The following is a 21,240-nucleotide window of genomic DNA, read 5'->3' on the forward strand; positions in this document are numbered from 1 at the left end:
GGCGAGCATGAAATGGCTGTCAGCTAACTGCCATACAGAGTGATTACAGATGGGGCAGCTACCTGGGGCCTGCTGCCTCTGGGGAGCAGAGTTCTGCAATCAGGGCTAGAGTTGCCCTGCATTTTTTTGCATCACCCTGTGCAACGGTTTCACCTTGTGTGGCGTCCAGTGCTAAAATTCCAAAGTGATTTGGTTCTCCATGCTGCATATTTGTAGCACAGAGCCACACTTAGATACAGGGAAATCCCAGTATTAAAAAAAAAAAGGTGTGGATAAAAAACCACCCAAAACCAGAGCCTGGCTGCCTGGACCCACACTCCAGTTGCTAACCATGCTCCACCTGTCTGGATCACCACTGCTGTAGTCCTAAGAGGCCCCTAACACTCCAGGTAAGGCTACTGGGATCAGCCCAGGTGCTGGCCCCAGCCTCCCCACACTTGGCAATCTGCCCTGCACTAGAGTGCAGATGCAGTGGTGTTTCCTGGGGACAACTAGCAACAGCACAAATTTGCTAGCACAACCCCATGTGCTGTCTCAGGATGGGAGGAGGAGAGCAAGGCAAGGCAGTCCATTCTGGGGTTTCCCCAGCCTGTGCTGGAGTGGAATGGGAAGGTGGATCGGAGCCCCCCACCTCAAGGGGGCTCCAATCCACCCACTTCACCCTCCAACGCCAGCTAGGCAACCCCCAGAATGAGCTCCCTGTGCTCCCTCCCCTCCTCCCATTCTAAAAGCATCTCCAAGAGGAGTGCTGGGATGTATCAGCCAAGCGCTTCTCCTGGTACAAGCAGACAGAAGTTAATGAAGGTGCTCCACTTTGGATCACCTTCAGCTGAACCCTGATATAATGAGAGTTTAGATTTTTTCAGGATTGGGCCTTTTAAAGCACTCTGCAGCCATGCACTTGTATTCAGTCACAGATCTGGAGCACTTTCAGGGGTCATATCAGGCATAAATCGTCACTTCTGTCTGCACCTTAGTTGCTTCAATTCCCTTTTAGCTGAGCATGCATGTGTGAGAGATGGGGAAAGTGCACTGTACTCCCCCCCCCACACATACACACACCCCTTTTTTTTCATGTATCTATTTATTTCTCTTCATAGATGAAAGGAAACATGCAAATTTTTAAAGGTAACATTGGTCTATGCAGACAGAAGCGTTAGTTGGGGAAATTAAAGAAACTTCTCTGAAGAGCTGGTAGTGGTACAGCAGCTACTCAATTCTGGTAAAATGAAAGGTCAAACACTACAGCTGCCTGTATGGCGTAGAATGAATAGTTACAAAGCCAACTCACAACCACAGCTAGTAAAATACACAGTCTCCACTGGGGCATCTAAAAAGTTGATTCCACCATACTTGAACTGTGATTTGCAGTTTAGTTCAGTGCTGGTTGTGTACTAGTATTAATAAATCCTGCACAGACACACACATACAGGCACACTCAGAGGAAGGGGAGCTGCAGGTTCTAGAGCAAGGATTCCCAAAGGTTCACCTGAAAGTCCTGGGTGGTGGCTGCCTGTTCGCATATAGCTCAAACACTGCTATAACATGAATGCACATATGTATACAGGCTGCAAACCCAGATTTTGATGATACAACACATAGGCTGAACTTTGCCCAGCGATGGCTGGTGAGTAGCGATAGTGTTTATTTATGATCTGTCTGTGTTTAACTCCTGTGTTTTTCGTAAGTACATGTTTAGATGTCAATGCACCCACTTCATTATTGTCAAGTTCCCCTTTCAAGCTTGTTCTGTTTTATTTCTTGCTTTAAGTCACATGCCCTGACAATTACACTCTGCCAGTATGGGTTGGGGGAAATTTAATTAGACCGGAAATTAAAAATATGAGTGGCAATTTTATATTTAGAGAATGTGGTTATGAAGCTTTTCTCAGGCAGAAAAAAACCCTCTATGCCCAGCTGAACGGATGTTGGGCCACAGGCAGTATGAGGCAGCGTTGTATAGTGGTTAGAACACTAGACTGGGAGCCAGGAGTTTGGGTTTCTATTTGTGACTGGGGGGCCCTGGCCACTTCTAAGATGGACGTATCACTTCTCTCTGTGGTAGCACCTAGGAACCCCAAACACAGACCAGCACCTAAATGTGGCAAGTACTGTACAAACACAGAAGAAAAATAAAGGTCCATGCCCCAAACAGCTCACCCTGTGCTGTTCTCAAAAGACCAAGAAGTTAAGCTATAGAACAATAAATCTCGTTTATTCAGAGAGCCAGACCTTGTCTACAGTTCCGCAGTTCCCTCAGGTAAATAACAACTTCTACCTAACTCTTAAATGGTATCCACACACATGCTCTGAGGCTAAGATTGTGCCTTGTGCTCTGTTGGTATAAGTTCCACTGGGCAGGTGTCATCTGTCTGCATCCAACCTGGGGTAGCCTAGGTCTGGTATTGGTGAACAGAGTGATCAGTGGGAAAGGGCATTCTAACCACAGAGACAGATTGCCCTTTTTACTTTTATAAACAAAGGGCTTTTAGACAGAAAGAAAAGATAAGGTGAAAGCCAGATAACCCAATGATGAATAAATTACATAGCATTGTAGCAGTTCATAGGGTGATGCCTGAGACAAGGTTGAGCCAGTGTTCTTGCTGTAAAGCCCCTACTAGAAGGTCACTGGATGAGTGGTTTTGTCGCATCAAATATGGAAGGAAAGTCACCAAATAGTCATCAAACCATGGACTTTAACAAGGCATGCAGTATTCAAGAGTTTTCCCTTTCTCCCTCCTTCTCAGATATCTACCCCAGCCTCTTCCTCCACTGTGCTCTCTTACACTTCCCACTAGCTTGGACTGGGAAAATCAGAAAATAACTCCTCACTGGCCACATCCATGTGAGAAGCTAACTGTGCAGTAATCTATGCACTGTATGGCATAATAGTCAGGAGCTACTGCGCAGCAGCATCATAAAAAAGCCATCCCTTGGCATGATTACGCAGTTACTCTAGTTTAGTACAGGTACTAAATGATTGTGCAGTAACCATGTACCAGGGGTTGGAATCTATCAGTTTTAAGTGCTGTATACAGTAGGGTAAAATCCTGGGTATCAGTGGTGGTGCCAAGATTTTTCCTCATGTGTGGATCTTCAGCAGGAGTACAACCTCATCAGATCAGATAATCAGAAGGCAAAACCTGTTACTTTCAACCAAAACTAACCACACATTCTGAGAGGGGGGCTCCAAAACCACAAGAGCTACCAAAACAATCACCTTGTCATGGGTAACCACATCACAACTGCGTCCTGAAAAGTAAACCATTCCCTTTCCCCAGAGGAAATGCCCAGATTTTCCTAGTATATTTTTCTTATGTTTGTTTCAGCATATTACAGTTTTATTTCATATTTGCAGAGCTGGAGACATCCAACATCACAGAAATATCAGGCCATTAAAGATATTTTTCCATAATAAATTACTGTTATAAAATGGATATTTACAACATAATATATGCACTGTTTCTAGTATCTCACCAGATATGTCAGAAAACATTCATTCCCTGCTGAGTGGGCATGTCCCCACATGCATAGACATGCATTTGCTGCAGCACAGATTTGTGCTGCTGCTTTTTGCTTCTGTGCACATCCCTGTACATGAGGCTTGCTGCAGGATAAAATGCCCCTGTAGCTGTTTCTGCATTCCTGCTGTTTCCCCACTCCTTCCAGCTCCTGGCATGCTGAAGGAGCTGGTGGACACCTAAAGCAGTGGAGACGCTCTGGCTGTCAGCCAGAATGTCTCCCTGGAGGACCCAGCCTCCAGTTGCTCTAGAGCAGTGCTTCTCAAACTATCTGATATGGCAGACCAGCAATTTTTTTTCCAGTGGGCCAGGGACTGGTGCCCGGTTCAACCAGTGGCAGCAACTACATGCAACAGCGCTACACAAATGCGCGACCGGCTGTTTCTTTCTCTTTCCTCACCTTGCACGATGTGATGTCACCTGGGGCACTGGAATGTACGAACTGTGATGCTATGACATATCAATGTTATGCTTCTGAAAATATATTTCTTTCTTTCCTGGCAACTTGTTCTGGACTGGCAACCGGTGGCTTGTGGACCGGCACCAGTCCGCAGACCACCACTTTGAGAAGCACTGCTCTAGAGCACACTCCTGGAGCATGAGCCATGCCAGGTTTGTGGGGGTTTTTGCAGTGGTTTTTTGTTTTTTTTGATGCCAAGAATTTCCAGTATCAAATTTGGGTGCCATGCTGCAAATTTGTTACTTATGGTTTGTTGTGCTTCAAATAGTTGAACTCATCTGGACACATCTAGCATATCTGTCACAAAAACTGTATGAGAAATGCAGTTATTCTGTGAGCTTTTCCCTTCTGTTCTGTTCACCATATATATTTTTATACATATATATATATCAGGTTCAGATGGACTCAAAAACTCACTTGAAACTTCAGAAAAAACCATAAGCCTGACTGGATTTCAACTGCAGGTGGCCTGGGACCAAAATCACACACCTAAGTAATTTACAGCTCAAATTCATCTCTGTTGGATAACTACCCAAGTAGCATCATCCCAGCAGTGAAAATCCAACTTGGGCAATGCAGATTTCTAGACTGGGAGCTGGGTTTTGGTTTGGACCTGATTCCAGAGTCTGATCCCACTGTGCAAAGCTTTTCACAGTTTTACCCCATAATACAAGATGAGAGTCAAGCCTACTTGATGTGAATAAACATGTGAGAAATCTCCCTATACCCTGGTGTCTTCTCCCCAGATTCATCATCATTGGGTACAGGACCAGTCTTGAGGGTGTAACTCATAGCCAAAGGAAGCCTTTTTTGTAGTACTGTTAGCCTCTGGCGATAAGTCACTACTAGCATCATTACTGCAGTCTGTATGCTCCAAGAGATCACACTGCTCTTGACTCAGAGGCAGGTGCTCCTGGCACGCTTTGGCACTCTGACCCAGGCTTGCTTTTTGCACACTGTAGTCCTTCATTGTTGGAGGGCTGTATTTACACAAATCCCCAAGAGATGGAACAAAGTGGCCTCCAATCTTCCCACTGGCCTGCAGTTTCACAGAGCTGAGAGGAATATCTCCCCAGCAAAGAGGTGGCCACTCTGTCCTCATGCCACTAATCTTATTTTTAAGATCCTTAGAGCAGAAGGTTGCACTTGACTGATGTGATGGGATACTGTTGATGCTTTCTGACAACAGAGACGGATGTTTGGAATAACTCTGGAGGTTCAAAGGAGTCGGGGTCCCTGAACCAGTTTGGTAATGACTGTCACTTGTATAACCATCCTGGACCAGACCTGTGGACACTGGAGATGGCTTCTTAGGAGACACCAGGAAGTCATCAGGAAGCTGGGTCTTCAAAGCAGACATGTACTGTCCTTCACTTGAATCTCTACTCTTTACCAGTCCTGCTGATGATAAAGAGGCTTCAGAGTCTACAGCACCAGCAAAGCTCAGCTGATTGGAGGAACTACAAATAGTCTTACTATCATGGTAGACAAGGTCAAACCCATTGGCACAGTACCCATCCACTTTCTGGGCATGGTAGCCTCTTGGAAGCAGCAGGGTTTGGGGGGTTTTCTGCTCTATTGTTAAGTGACTTCTGGAGGAAAGCCCAGTCACTGAAAGCAGAGAGAAAGAGTCACCTTCAAGGTCATAGGCAGATGCCTCGGTGCAGACCTTCATGTTCAGTTCTTCATTCAGAACAGCCTGCCAAAAATGAACAATAAATCAATGCAGGGTAATAACAGGGCCACACATGTAAAGGCAACAAGTGTCACAAAAAATGACTGCTGCCAAAACACTCATAATGATAATGGCAGCAACACAAGGTATAAACACAAGGTAAAGGGGCTATCTGGTTAAATTCTAAGTCCCAGGAGGCACCGCAGAGTGATTTATTAGTGCTTCTCCCATGGCTGATTGCCAGCAAAGGTCAGTCATTTTTTTCCCCATTTTTGTCTTCCTAGTTACTACACAGGTATTGGTTTCAGGTTAAAAGATTTATTTCCTATAGACACAAATAGATGGAGCAATAATCCTCAGTACAAAAGGTGCCTCAGAACAAGAGAATAATAGGGACTGTCTTAAAATTAGGGATGGGTGACTCTGCCAACTCAGTTATGTATATGACCTCTGTTGTGTGTTTGCATGCCTCATTTGGTTTTGATGTACAACACATCTGAAGCCTGTTCCCCATTGGGATGGGGACAGTATGGGATAGACTCCATTCTACAAACAGTCTGGCATGTCCAAGTCAGCCCCCTGCTCTGCCTACTTAGACTGCACCTAGAATACTCTGAACTTAGAAGTGGCTCTTTTGTCTTCTGCTTTCTGGACTCTGCTAAATGTGGAAGTTCTTAAATATAATGAGGAAAGCAGCTCTTGGGGCATTTCCATGGAAAACCTTGGTCTCAGGAGACTTCCAGCACACTTTTGCAGATTCTGGAAGTTGTGCTTATCTATCTGATCTAGGGAAACTTTCACATCACTGGGTGTCTGTGCACTCTGAAACTTTGGATGTCTTTTGTAGGTTAGCAGTCTGCATATCTCTACAAGCCTCTAGATTTCCACTGCTTTAGTAAAGCATGATCTATGCCCTCTTTGTTATTCTCCACATATCTGGTGTCTCCTTCCTCAAGAGAAGTTCTCTGCTCAGTCACGTTCCCCCTTATGACAAACATCAGCATCAGTACACATAACGCAACAGAGCAACTACAGGGCTGCAAGCTTCAAAGCAGAAGGCACTCTCTAAATGAAGAATCATAGGGTTAGGGATATGCAACGCAGCCAAACCAGCAATCCTCAGAAACTGAGCCATTCACTGCCATTTCCTGGTACCTGTGAGAGGACAAAAAGGGTGGTCCATTCACTCACCAGAATTCTGGGGAAGGGTATTTCTGAGATGCTTGGATACACATAGAGTTTGAGGAAGTACAGGCCAGCTGCACCCAGCAGAAGAAGCACTGTGAAGACGATCAGAGCAACAACCAGGTCCCAGAGGAAATCTGCAAAGGGTCCAGAATAGTTTGTGAGGGAGAAGACATGAAAGGGATAAAGGAGACCTGCCTCTGGGGTTTGACCAGCCTGACAGCTATAAGACATCTCTTGGCAGCAGAGTGCAAGTTCCACCAAAGCAGGGGGTTCTCCATGCTCCCATCACAACAAGTCAGGTTTGGACAGTGATTAATACAGATGCAAAACAGGAGCAGGGGATCTCAATGGTCCAACCAAGGAGAAAGAGGAGTTATAGGGGAACTCCAAGCAAAGGAGAGAGAGTGCATATCCCCTCAGTAAGGAAGAGCATCTCAGCCTCTGCTTTGAGCACAGGAACAGAAACTGTCTTTTTTCTACTCCCCAGTATTTTAATCCCAGTCTAATGCCCAGGCTCTGTGAGCAGATGTAGCTAATTAACAGAGTCATCTTCCCACTCCATCATCAAGCAGGTCACAATCACAATCTTGTGGTTGAGCCATAGGCAGGTATTGCATGAAAACCAGCCCCATCTTACTGGCATCAAGTCACTCTTGCATCCTTTGTAGCTCCCTCTTCTTTCCAGACACAATGGGCAGAAGTTCACCCAGGTGGCTGAAGGGTTGTCTGTTATTCAATAGCTGGATGCTCTAAAATGTGGGTGGAGGGAATTTAGCCCTTGAACATTATTTAACAATACAAGCAAGGAGGGCAAAACATGCCACCAATGGCTAATGAAGTCCTTACCATTCATAAGAGGCCATACCCAGGAAAGTACATGGCCTAGAATCCCCTCCTGCCTGTGAACAACTCCCAAGGGCACACTGCAGAATCCAGGGTTTAAGGCCCCTGCAGATGTTCAGTGAAAGGTGCAATGGAATCTGATCCACAATCCCAACAATTATACCACCTACCATACTACATGTGCACAATAGGAGGAATGGTTGTGGAACTGAAGATCTGATCCCAATTGTGCCACATTGCTAGTACTGGGGGAGCCTGGATCATGATCCTGGACTCCCCCTGTACTAGCAAGTACAAGCCAGTCAGTTGTTCAGGGCTCCCAGCTTCAAGAACGCATCTGAATCAAGGGCTCTGATGCAACCCTGGGGATGGGACCGTTGATTGTATAACTGCTGCACCCAGCCTCAGGGGTGCACCAGAGACCTTGGCTTGAATGCAGCTCTGAGGCTGGGAGCCCCTGTCAGCTGATCAGCTTGGCCACACATTCAATGTAAGGCATGATAGGAACCAGTCACAAAATTATTGCACAGATTTTGTATAAGAACTTTGTGGTTTATTCCCTGTTTTATTGTGCTATTAACTGCATGAATGTGTGCTTGGGTCTCTATTTAAGATGTGATTAACTGGTTAATCAAATCTTGCATGTAACCTCTGCCAGGGGCCTAACGCTGCACTTCTGCAATAGTGCTATATCTTCACAGGGCTCTCTGCATGTACTTAACTTCAGAAAGGCCAGAGGATTGCTTTCCCTTCCCAACAACTCCACACCTTCCATGCTGCACTCACTGGCATTGCCCATGACCCCTCTTATTCCTGAGACCTAGAACAAAAGTCTAAAAGGGAAGTGCAGCAGTAGCAATATCCATGAAACCTCTTACTTCGTGGACTGAGTTTTGTCTTGGTACATTGTACTGCCTCTTTGCTTTTGGCTGGATCCTCTTCTCTGGCTCTGATGCAGTACTTGGTATTTGGTTTCAAGTACTGAAATGTGTGCTGAATTTTCTTGCCCTTTGGCTTACAGATCACCTTAAAAGAGAGAAGAATACATTATCATGATAGCATCTGCCTATTGGCTACCTGGCAACTACTCTACCAAGCGAGATGCTCACTCCATGGCCCTCATAGAAAGTGTTTGCACCATCTGACTGCCAAACATAGTATAATAGCCTTAAATAGAAAGCCTTGGTCAATATAGTAACACAGAATTGAAATAATGGATCATTCCAAGGTTTCAGCTAGTCCAGTTTCCAGGGGGAAGCATCAGATGAGGAAAGTTTAAAACTTCCATAACAGACAATTTTCTGATAATGTGCTTATTGGATTACTGCACCTTGCATTTCATATTCACTGGATAAAATTGATAGAGAAGTGGAAAAGGTTCTTTCGCACTGGACCAAGGTCCCATGATAAAACCCAGGGCCTCTTCCCACCCAGGGTAGCATCCATCTCACTGTATTACACACCCACTATCATCCATTGGCCTCACATATCTCCTTATTTTAGTTGCTCAGGAAATCAGTTTCAAGGGAAGGGTTGAAGTGAGGACTGAATAATCCCAAACCTGTAGTCTCACAGCATTTTGTAGGGAAGCAGGGAATGCAGGTTCAAACTGCCTCTGAGTGAGGGAGGGAGAACTCAGAACCTGGATCTCCCATTCCCCAGGCAAGTGCCCTAATTGTTATGCTACTGGACTAAACAGTGGGAGGCTCTTCCTGCCAAAAACCAGTTGCATGGCTGCATATATACCATTCAGGTACATAAAGTAAAATAGGTTTCTGCCCTTAGTGTCTTCCTAACAGTAGGTAATCAAGGGCTGACTTGTGTCCTGATGCATGTACATTTTTAGCCTAGATCAGTGGTACTCAACCTACAACCTGCAGGCTGGATCTGGCCCATGGGGCTCTCCATGGGTCCAGAAACTTGGCAGTGTTTATTACTGTGACTCCACGAAAATAACAACTAATGCTGCCACTCCTCCCCTGCCACAACATTTTCAGGCCTGGGGGGATGATATGGCACCAGATTGCATTTGAAGACCATTCCCATGTGCCAACCCCATGCTGAATCTAGCCCACAGGCCAACTCTGTGCCACTTATTCAGGCTGTGAGGCCAGATGGGATGGATACTACTGTCCTCCATGATACAAGTTAATTGTTTCCTCATTGCCATTCATAGTGCATTCCTAATACATGCATGAATACAGTAGAGTTATTAAAGTAAAAGCTATTAAATTCATTATGCTCAAGAGCTTGTAGCAAGTTTCACATATGCACTGTGTACAAAAGCATTTCTTTTATTTGTTTGAGAGTTGCTCTTTCAGTGTCATTGTTTCTCTCTGCATTATGAGAAAGAGAAAATAGAAGTGCCTGAATTTCCTTCTGACTCTTATTCATAACTATATCTACCTCTTTGTCTTGTCCCCTCTTATTCATCAGCTCTCTGAATTAGTCATTCCAGCTCTGCAATTTCTCCCTAGACAGAAGTTTTTCCATGCTACTTATTTTCAGTCTTTTTCTGCACTTCTTCAGATTCTGTAATTTGTTCTATACAACCACTTCATTAGCTTAAAATAGGCAGTTAGCTGTGTTAGTCTGCTAAGACATCTGACAAAATAGATTGTTGGCTATGAAAGCTCACACTTCTTTGAAGAAGTGGGAGCATCTAGACATGCCTAATAATGCACAGCGATAAATTATTGGCTTATTGGCCTGGAGTTTATTGCTCCTGGGTGCGCATCTGCATGTGCACCTGGGATCGCAGCATGTTGAGCTGGGGCTTCCATGCAGGACTAGGTGCTTTAGGACTACCCTCGCACTGAAGCACCCTCATGTCCCCAGTCAGCCAGGGCAGTGTCTACACATGTGCTGCTGTGGAGTTTTTAAAGTGTTTTTAACTCCACAGCAGAATAGTACTATCCTGCTGCAGAGTAAATTAGTTTACTCCAGCCTAATAGGGGCACACATGGAGACACTGAGACATTTACTGCACAGCTAATTAGTCTAACGTGTACTAAACATGTCATGTAGACAGTGGTGAGATGTAGGGGGTGCACAGGGGTGCACATGCACCCTGAGAGTGCTGGTGCACCCCCTGACAGGCAGCGCTCCCCACTTAGTCAATGGGCGGGGAGGCAGGCAGGAGTGCTGGTGCCCCCCCGCTGTGAGTGCTGGCCAAGGAGTGGGGGTGCCAGGTGAAATGCTGCTGGCACTTCCAGGACCACTGCTGGCACTTCTGGGAGCACCACTTGCGCTTCCCAGCTGATGTGATAAGGCGTGGGGGGGGGAACTCCCCCCCCACATTGACAAGATTGGCTGTAGGGGATCACACCCCAGTCAGTAAGATTGGCTACTGGGGGAGCATGTGTCCCCTCAACTCAGGTGGCACCAGTTGCCCATGCATGTAGACATGCCCAGTTAGTCTCTATGGGTACCTGTAGACATGTGGGGAGGCTGCTCCAACGCACTGTAATTACAGCGCATTGGGGCAGACTCAATTAATCAAGACTGCTGAAGCATGTTAATTAGTGTGCTCGAGCCAGATCCTCTCCATTTCAAGTATCAGCATTCCCATGCTTCAAAATGGTGGCAAAGGCGCTTTAACTTTTGGAGCCCCTCTAATTAAAGCACTCCCTCCCTCTCTCCCCACTCCCAAAGCACATGTAAAAAACACCCTACGGTACCACTCTGACCTACCTTTTGCTTAGTGCACATGACATGACACAACCAGTTCTGTGCTTTTATTTGGTTCTAAAAAGTTCTCTCTCAATGTTTCTTGTTCAGGAAGTTCAGTCGAGCTTCTGATAAGCATATGTGCTTTTATAATCCTTCCATCCAAACCTAAAGCAAACTTTGCCCTTGTTGGGTATGTTTATATAAAAACAAAGCAGCAATGCACTGAGACATTCCACTGCCTTACAGAGACAGATCACACTGCCCCACCTACATCAGCTTCTGAACCAGAACAAATGCAATTGTATTGGTGCTCTGCTGCACATGAATACTAATCAGCTCAACATTCATGTCAACACTCTACCCAAGGGCATGGCATGTTCAGCAAAATGCTTCCTGTCACCCTATAAACATATCCTACAATATTCACCCCACCTGACCTTCAATTTTATCCACTTTGCCAATCACTCAGAAGGGTTCAATTCCTTCCTGTCCCTCTAACCCCTTGTGAATATCACTTACTTGGAGGAGGAAAACACCGTCTTCATAAAGTCTGAGAACAAACCGCAATTTTGACAGCACCTTCTGGACTGACTTATAGGAGCCATTTTTCCTTTGATAGGGAGTAAGTGGTATGGATATATCTACAGTAAGATCCTGATCTTGTGACCACAGCATCAGTTTAAGGGGACCCACGATTGCTGTGAATATAAAAAAGACAAGACAGTTGTCAGGATAGTTCTTCACTTTATGCCAGTCGCTATCTCTGTAGATTTCTATCGATTGGAAACTACCTCCTCTAACACTATGGGTTTGAAAGGTTGGCCCACCTGGTGGCCACCATGGTACATGAACCCCAGAGTCAGAAGCTGCAGCAACCATCTCAGATTTTCAAACAGCTCTCCCTTATCTGCTCCCCTGCCCCACTCTTTTCAAATAAGACTAATCTCTATCCTCATTAAACCTACTTCGTCTGTGGGTGTCTGTAGCAAGTTTGAAACCCACATGGAATTTAAGATTCAAAGAAGTTGAATTTTGAGGTTAAAAACTCTGGGAATTTTTTTAATGTGACAGTGGTACCCATTAGCTCATGGTCTTACCCATGTTATCCCAAGAACCAATCTCTGCTCATCACCATCATGCCTTCACGTTTTAGATTTGGAGTTACAATATAAATCTAATTTTCAAGGACAGCCAAGGCTTAGCTCTGTTTGCGTGCAAACTCCTGGGGCTTCCACTTCATCAGAAATGATTTTCAGTTGGAAAACCCTCAGTAGAAAACTTTTCACCAGCCCTAAAAGTCAGTATTCATGCTTATCCACCGCACGAGAGTATAGACCCTCAGCTCTAACTCTCTCCTATAAGAGAGGTGAATTAATTTAGTTGATTATTCAATACCCCATTGGTCCACCAATAAATCCCAGCCTTTCCAGAGACATTACTCCCCTGTGAGTAAATGCAGTCACAAAATCTATTTTGTGTTGCTCTGTCTCGCATAGGACTTAATCTTTTCGTTTCATTCTAGTTTATTCCACACTTCACTTGGAAGGAACACGTAGCCAGAGACAAAGGAAATGTTTATGGCTCCCACAAGTCTCCTCCAGCATACTGAGCTCAGCCTGGTTGGCTTATGCCAGTTGTTTAGTAGTCTGCCTTGCATTGCTTTGTCAAGTTTCAGTCAATAACAAACCTTTGGCTGATTCTTCCCCCCAAACTGCTACTATGGACCATCTATTGTCTCTCTGCTGGAGTCTCTCCTCTAACTCCCGTGTCCTGTAAAAAACGTTTTCCTTCCTTTGACCTCTATACTCCACTGAAATCCCTCTTCCCTCCTCCAACATCTCCTTCAGGTCCCATATAAAGACATCTTCCCTGCTCTCATGCTCCTCCCTCTCTGTGTTGGCACCCTGGATATTATTCATATTCTGCTCTCTTGGGTCTCCAATTAGCCATTCTTCCAATGTCTGCTTAGGTAAATTCTTTTCCCTGTCTGTAGAAGTGTCCTGTCCTCCCACCTTCTCCATTCCCCCCACATCCCCTACCCCCTGCAAAATCTGTGCTTGTTTACCACCTCATTCCTCATCTTCATTAACTTCATATTTCTAAGCTCTGTCTCTTCCTCTTTTATAATCCTTTTCTAGGCATCAGTAATATCTGAATGTGCCTTCTCCTTGCCCTCCTTGCTTTTCACCTTGCCTCTACATCTCCAGTCTAATGCACTGCCACTAAAATAGCCACCCATTTCCACTGGTCTAAGTCACTATAACCTTTCCTGAACCCTTGCACAGGTTTCCCTTTCACATCTCCATCACTGCCATCTCCCCAAAGATCCCTCCCATCTTTATCCCCCAGCAAGGACAGGAACCTGCCCAAAGACCTTCCTATTCATACATCCACTCCGAAAGGTGCTTACTGTCTCTGTATGGCTGCAGTTCATTGGAGATGACCCATTTAGACACATTGACTCCATTCACTGCTCTCACCCTGGCCCAGTAGAGGATATGTATGTCTTCAAAAAACAGTTTACATGTCCAGAACAATGTGGTGCTGTTCTTCCAGCAAGTGTCCACCTTGGTCCAGTTCGAAGACCTGTGGAAGAGCTGCACTAAGAAACTGCAAAGATACCATCAGTACCCTTCCTTTCCCATCTCTTCCTCCTCCTTTACCTTCCCTGGAAAGGGAGCATCTTAAAAAGGAAAGACTTATCTTGGATGGAAAGTGTTGGTATTTTGGACTGGAGAGGAAGCAGACAAGAGAGTCTCTCCTCTATTTTCCTACCTCTTCCATGACCTTTTTGGCCAAGTGCAAAGCATTGGAGAATATGTGTATGTGTATTTAAAGACAATCCTTCAATTGCCCTGGCACCCTGAGATTCCTGCTCTGTCCCTCTCCTCTGCTGCTTCTATAGGGTAGAAAAAGAGGCCAGTTAAGAATCCAAACATGGATAGTGTCATTAATAAACCAGAGGCCTCACATATAGAAGAGTTAGAAAGGGGTAAAAATATCCCAAGCTACCTGCAAAGGATTACAAATCAGTGGGGACTGAAATACCCACTCCCTTTCCCTGCTCTATTTCTGCCTCTTGTGCTGTGACATACCTGCTGCAAGACTCAACCTCATACCAGTTTCCACTGTGTGAGCCATGACCTGGCTCCCATCTCAAGAAAATATGGAAATTTTCAGACGTTAGTGTCACATTACATGGAGGAAGCAGCATACCTTGAAGGGAAAGCAAATGAAAGCAGATCAAAAGCATTATAAACATAAGGGCTAAGTACAGACAATCAAAAAGCTTGAGGTTGAATAAATTCAATCTTCATAGGTTAGTCTAAGCTGTGTAGATTGAACCAATAAGCAAGTGAATAGACATTGACTTTTGATTCCAGAAATGCAGCCACATGGCTGCAGTGGCCCAGAGCAGAATCCAGGGCCTCCCTGCTCTGCTGGAGCAGACAGCTTGGGTCAAGGCTAACGTGCCCACGCTGTGAGGGGCACTTTACAAGGGGAAATGCAAAGCATCCTGGGATGCTGGAAGACTATGAGTTAACTTGAATCTGGAGAGGATCTGGGACAGAAGTTCAATAAACTAATTTAACCTAAATCAATCAAGTTTGATAACGTGATCCACCTAGGTTTACCTTAAACTGGTTTGGGCCATTTTGAAAGTGGCTTACGTGCTCTGAACTTCTGTTGTATTACAGATTTGAACTGGTTTCCAATCACTTATATTGGTTTGTGTGTAACATCTGTCCCTAGCCAAGGGGACACAGCTCTCCTTCCTTAGTTGTCAGCTGCTTGGCAGAAGCCTATACATATGGTGGAAGACTGGTCAATTTGAGGTCCAAGCTTGTAACAGCTCAGCCTCTAGTGCCCGCGCCCCGGCTCCTGGTCTGGGCCATTGCAGACATGCCTCTGCATTTCTGGAATCAAAAGTGAATGTCTATTCACTTGCTTATTGGTTCAGTCTACGTAGCTTAGATTAATTTACGAAGACTGAATGGATTCAACCTCAAGATTTTGATTGTCTGTACTTAGCCTTTATGCCCTTCTGTATCCTCTCTCTCAGTTACCACATACAACCTTACTTCAAGCCCTTTGAAAGTCTCCCATGTACATACATCCACACAGACACAGGCACAGAATGACATAACAAAAATAGATGCTCATTAGTCTAGTGCAGTGGTACCCTACTCAGAAGACCCCATAGGCCAGATATGTAGCATGGAGCCAGTCTGTGGGCCAGATCCAGAGTGTAGGGCCACGCTATCTGGCCTGTGGAGCTGGAATTTGCCAGTGGCAATGTTAAGTGCTGCAACCCTAGAAGCTGCAGCAGCTATAAATCCTCTTACCACCAAATTTCCAGCCCTGTGGGCCAGATGACAATTCCATGGGCCAGATCTAGCCCACAGGCTGTACCTTGGTCACTCCTGGTCTAGTGAATTGTCTCTACTCCCCAGCTTCACTTGGCTAGCCTACCCCAACATGCAACGCATTGGCTGAAGGGAATCTAGGTGCCCAGTGATTCCTAATCAGGGTGCCACAGCGTGGTCTAAGATCCTTTGAAGGGTACTACACTATTAGGTGTAAACGGCTACACATGATTCACAAGATAAACCCAAAGATTTCAAATAGGAATCTATAGTGTCAAAAATATTTTTCCCTACTGTGGTCTGAGTTCTCTGATCAGAAGAATTGCTCTATTATTTTCCTATAATTAATCGAGTGAAAGCTCATTTTCTGAGACGTGCCTTTAGTTTAACAAAGTTTAAGATTGAGAAATACTCGTCTAGATAATACAGTAAAGCTCTAGAATCATAACCAATCAGAAAACTTCACCATGTTTAAGAAAAAAGATAAATACAAAAAAGGTAAATATATTTTGTAATTTTTTTACTGACTTCTTTGAATTTTTTTTCAACAAATTAACAACTATTAAGCTGCAAAGCTGTATCGGTTTTAGCTGCTTTTTCTTTCTCTTCAGCCTTTCTCCGCCAGCAACAGAAAAAGAGAATAATAGCAGACAAAAAGGAGGAAAACCCCCCAGAAATCAAAACCTAAGACTTTAAAGCTAATTTTTGGTTTCAAAAACAACATTTAAAACAAAAACAAATACTTCAGTAAAAATGTAAACATTTCTCATTATCATAAAAGGAATGTTCCATAGAAAAAGATATTGTGATGAAAAAATATCTATCGTTTCTGGTTAGAATATTGTTGGTGGAAAGGAAAATGTTCCACTGTATGCATTTATATTTTATTATACACATGCATACACATAGCCGTCAGTATATATTCTACACACAAATATATATATTTTCATGCATGCACGCACACACACAGGACTCTACTGTTATTAATTTATGTTCTGATTCCCATATAGTTGCACATTAATATTTTCCATCTACCCAAGGAACTTGCTATGTTGGTTCTCCATCCCTTTACCAGTATATTTTCATGGAAACATTTTTTGCCCATCAACTTCTATCAACAACAGGCTAAGTTACAGAGATTCAAACTAGTTATTCCATTGGGATAGTAACAAGACAGGCTGTCGCACATTTTTTTGTTGGCTTATCACACAAGTCAATTTTTACCTGGAACCTCATAAGGCAACCAAACTAAATGTTTTTCACTGAGTTTTTGCAGTTAGTTTTTGTAGGCATTTAATAGGGAGAGACTATGTCGCATCAAAATCTGAGCTGGTCCAGGTAAACATAATTTTTCTCCAGGTTTTGACAGCCTTTAGGTCTTCTACTCATCAAAATTAAAGAATATTTTTCAAACAGTAGAGAGAGGATAGAAAAAACTGAGAGCCATGTGCAAAAGGATGTAGCTTTATACACAGGACTTCATGTACTCTACTCACTCTTTCGTTGCCTAGTTAAGAATAATTCATAGCATCAGACGTGCACTTACCCTTGATGAGGTTCCAAACAAGAAGCAATAGAAGTGCACTCAGTCCAGTGGCCATAGTCCTGCCTGGCTAGTGGAGCAGCCAAGTCCATTTACTGGAGCTATGCTGGCATCCTGAAATCAGTCAAGAGAAGTGAGCACAAACATGTCCGGGTTTATTTGTGCTACATGTAAATATCTGAGATGATCAAAACCTTAGTGAAAACATTTTTACAATAATGAGATGCTGGGGATAACCTATGGCAGGTCTGCATCACATGATGTAATGCCTGCACAAGGCTCACAGCCATCTCACAACTGCCTCTAGGGTGAGAAAATATTCCCTGGAGTGAGTGACTCACAGACTGACTTGCCTCTGTCTGTTAGTCACACACCCATACTAAAACCATGCTTGCATGTAGCCCTGCTGCTGGGCAGGCAGGTTTTACCACAGGCAGTTTTAGGGAGCAGCGGGTGGCTAGTGTGAGGACAGCCACACTCCATCCCGTGCCCTGGGATCTTGAGGAAGATCCCAGGGAATCAATGGTAGATCTGAAGTTTGAGCTGAGTCAGAGGCCAAGAAGAGCAACAACCCCAGACAAATCATCCTGGTAGACTGCAAGTGGCTATGCAAGAAAGGATTTTCTAGGCTAAGCAGAGCAAAGGAAATCTCTCCTTGTGTGCAGTCTTGGAGTGAGGGGGGCAGGAAAGAATGACAAGGCGATCTCTCCATTTTTGGCTCTCCATCTTAAGAAGGGTGTGGAGAAACTGGAGAGGTGAGCAACAACAACAACAAAAAAAGGGTTTGGAAGAAAAGTTGTACACAAAAAGGTTGAGAGAGCAGATATGTTTACCTCAAAGGAAATTAGTTTAAGGTGCAAGGACAGGATAACAATTTTCAAATATTTGAAAGGCTGCCATAAAGAAGAAGGAAGGAGATGAACTGTTCTCCCTTGTCACAAAGGACAGGCTATGAAGCATGATTTTAAATTGTAGCAAGGCAATCTAGATTAGATCTGAAAAAATTACTTACTCTGGGCATGTCTACACACATGGGCAACTGGTGCCTCCCAAGTCTGGGGGGCACCAGATCGACCACGGGGGTGGGAACCCCCAGCAGCTGATCGCTGGCCAGGGGGGAGGGGGCCCACAGCAGCCAATCTCCAACCAGGGAGGTCCCCCAACAGCTGATTGCTGGGTCAGCAGTAAAACCAGAAGTGCGCTTTCAGAGGGTGCAGAGCCCATCTCAGGGGGTGCATGTGCACCCCCCTACACATCACCAATGTCTACACATGCAAACAATCCAGGAGCAGTTTACTTTCAAGTAAACTACTGGAGAATAAACTCACACAGGCATGCATCTCATATGTGCAGGGATGCCTAGAAGCAGACTGCTCTCACTCCTTGTGGCCCTGCAACAGGCCCCTGAAGCAGCTAGAGGGAGCCTGAGGCTCCCCCTGGATGCTAGCCCAAGGGCCAGGTGACAGTTATCTCCTGATGGGGACTGGGACACTGCTCCCTGCCCTGGATCCTGCCGCTACTGGGGCAGGCTCTGCCACCCGAGCCCAGGTGGGGACAATGCCCCCCTGCTCTGGCAGCATGGTGCTCCCAGCCCCCACCCCACAATCATGTGGCCTGAGCTGGGAGGTCCTTATCTCCCAGACTGAGCCCCATGATTTCAGGACCCAAGGTGGGAGATCCTTATCTCCCAGCGCCAGCTCCACAACCATGGGCTTCAGTGGCAGTGCTCACCCAGGCAGCAGGCAGCTCCCAGGGGCAGGGAGCAATCTCCTGCCCCCGATGCCCAGCTGACTGGGAACACATTTGCTTCTGGTCACGCACCTACACATGCACTCCTGCATAGTAATTAATCACAAGTAAGTTTGCTACTTGCATTTGCAGGTAGCAAATTTACTGGTAATTAGAGCTAATTGCTGCACAGTAAGCATCTGCACGTGTAGACCTGGGCTCGTATGAGGTGGTTTCATGTCATGCAAATGGACTGAGAGCTTCTCTCCCCCCACCTGTTCAACCAGGATTCCAAACAGGTTCCATCTGGTATCATCTTTACTCACGATTATGTGACACATACTAGATAGAAACTATTAATGTTTATAAGATGAACTTTCTACATGAGTAACCATTCTCCATTGTTAACTTGTAAAGACATCATGGGAGTTTCCTCATACGTTGATTTAATTTATAGCTGCTTTTGGAACACATCCTAACCCAGTGCCTACTAAAGTCAATGGAAAGACTCCAATGCAGTAAAATGGGCTATCAGATCCAGGACCACCAATCAGGAATAAATCACAGAATTACTCTAGTAGCAGTAAGTACCCTATCCCTTTGGAGTGCCCTGGTTTTAACCCATGCCCAGAATGTTACTCCACAACTCACCAACAACAGAGGATATTTTGTAAGGGCCCCAAAAGCATATTTTCTAATGCCTTATCCTATCACATCTGAAGCAGTTGCCTTAGGCCAGTGTTTATCCCAAATCCAAGAAACAGCCATGACATTGTTAAAGGAGCTCTGGGTTCTAAGAGAACAAACAACTGAAGGGTTTACAATCCAGACAGAGTACCCCTGGCTGAAAAATGAAAAGCTAACACTTGTGTAACATGTTTCCTCTTTATGAACACTCCTGCTTGCAACTGCCTTTCAGTTGCAGGAAGGGGATTGTTTAATTTAATTCAAAGTGCTGCATAGCTGCAAATACACCATTGTTTGCTTGAGCAAACATTTTTCATGACTAATCAATTACAGTCATTTGTGAGGTTTTCATAGACATTCCTGCCCTCTGACCATGAGCATGGCTCTTCTCTGGACTCTCTCAAGCTTCTCCACATCCTTTTTGAATTGTGGAGCCCAAAACTGGATGCAGTACTCCAGCTGCGGCCTCACCAAGGCCGAGTACAATGGGAGAATGATGTCCTGGGATTTGCTTGAGAAGCATCTATGGATGCAAGCCAGCAGTTTGCTCGCTTTACTAGCCGCAGCATCACATTGAAGGCTCATGTTCATCTTGTGGTCAATCATGACCCCCAAGTCCTTTTCATCTGTAGTACTAACCAGCATAGCACTGCCGAGCATATAAGCATGCTGCAGGTTTTCCTCCCAAGGTGGAGAAGCTTGCATTTTTCGGTGTTAAACACCATCAGGTTCTCATCCGCCCATTTCATGAGCCTGTCAAGATCTGCCTGAATCACCCTCCTGTCCTCAGGTGTGGATGCTTTACACCAGAGTGTGGTGACATCAGCGAACTCAGTTAGTCCGCTTCTGACACCAATGTCCACATCATTGATGAAGATGTTAAAAGGTAAAGGCCCAAGGACACAGCCTTGAGGGACGCCACTGGTCACAGCACACCACAATGATTGACTTCTGTCAACCACCCTCTGGGTCCAGCCGCAGAGCCAATTCCCCAGCTAGCAGATTGTGGTGAGGTTGAGGCTACAGTTTAGCCAGTTTCGCCAAGAGGTGATCATGGGATACCAGATTGAAGACTTTTTTAAAGTCAAGATATACGACATCAGTCTCTTCCCCCTTGTCCAGGTGATAGGTCACTTGGTCGTAAAAGGAAATGAGATTGGTCAAGCAAGGTGTTTGAATTATATATGAAATATTACACTGCTGGCACTGAACTCTATGGCAAATAAATATTTAGCTGCTCTAATAAAAGACATCAGGTTTACCCAAAGAACCTTGTCTTTTTATGTCCTTAGACCAACACAGCTACAACCAACGCCCAGATGGAAAATACAATGCATTAATCTGTTTTTAACAGCTCATCAGCAGAAATGAGGGATCTTGAGGCTTTCACTGTTAAGCTGTGGTAAAACAGAACTCCTCCTACTTAGAGAATTGTGTCTTTTTTCTTTAGCAAACGAGTACAAGAGGCAATATAATATGAAGTAGCCTTCTCAAAAGTTGTTTTAAGAGTTATCTAATTTGAATATGGGCGTGTTTCTTCCTCCACAATATGAAAC

The 21,240-nt window shown here is 44.8% G+C and overlaps 2 protein-coding genes across 3 annotated transcripts in view; both read right to left on the reverse strand.

The window, feature by feature from the left end:
- Positions 1-990: 990 nt before the first annotated feature.
- LOC149858369 (interferon upsilon receptor 1-like) overlaps positions 991-21,240 on the reverse strand; it is a 30,738-nt gene continuing 10,488 nt past the window's right edge. For both annotated transcript variants that reach the window (XM_090059242.1, XM_090059243.1), the window contains exons 2-8: positions 17,273-17,383; positions 14,455-14,575; positions 13,770-13,945; positions 11,879-12,057; positions 8,566-8,713; positions 6,848-6,978; positions 991-5,680 (exon numbers count right to left, since the gene is read on the reverse strand). In XM_090059242.1, coding sequence (XP_089915368.1) covers positions 4,736-5,680; positions 6,848-6,978; positions 8,566-8,713; positions 11,879-12,057; positions 13,770-13,945; positions 14,455-14,575; positions 17,273-17,327 — 1,755 coding nt within the window. In that variant the 5' untranslated portion in view covers positions 17,328-17,383 and the 3' untranslated portion in view covers positions 991-4,735. The remainder of the gene's footprint in view (positions 5,681-6,847; positions 6,979-8,565; positions 8,714-11,878; positions 12,058-13,769; positions 13,946-14,454; positions 14,576-17,272; positions 17,384-21,240) is intronic.
- The window catches only part of FAAH2 (fatty acid amide hydrolase 2), a 47,156-nt gene continuing 43,192 nt past the window's right edge, over positions 17,277-21,240 (reverse strand). Inside the window, exon 11 of the mRNA XM_090059245.1 lies at positions 17,277-17,383. Coding sequence (XP_089915371.1) covers positions 17,340-17,383 — 44 coding nt within the window. The 3' untranslated portion in view covers positions 17,277-17,339. The remainder of the gene's footprint in view (positions 17,384-21,240) is intronic.

This window comes from Crocodylus siamensis, chromosome 8 (assembly GCF_052110815.1).
Source record: "Crocodylus siamensis isolate JL-2025a chromosome 8, ASM5211081v1, whole genome shotgun sequence".
NCBI classification, from domain to species: Eukaryota; Metazoa; Chordata; order Crocodylia; family Crocodylidae; genus Crocodylus; species Crocodylus siamensis.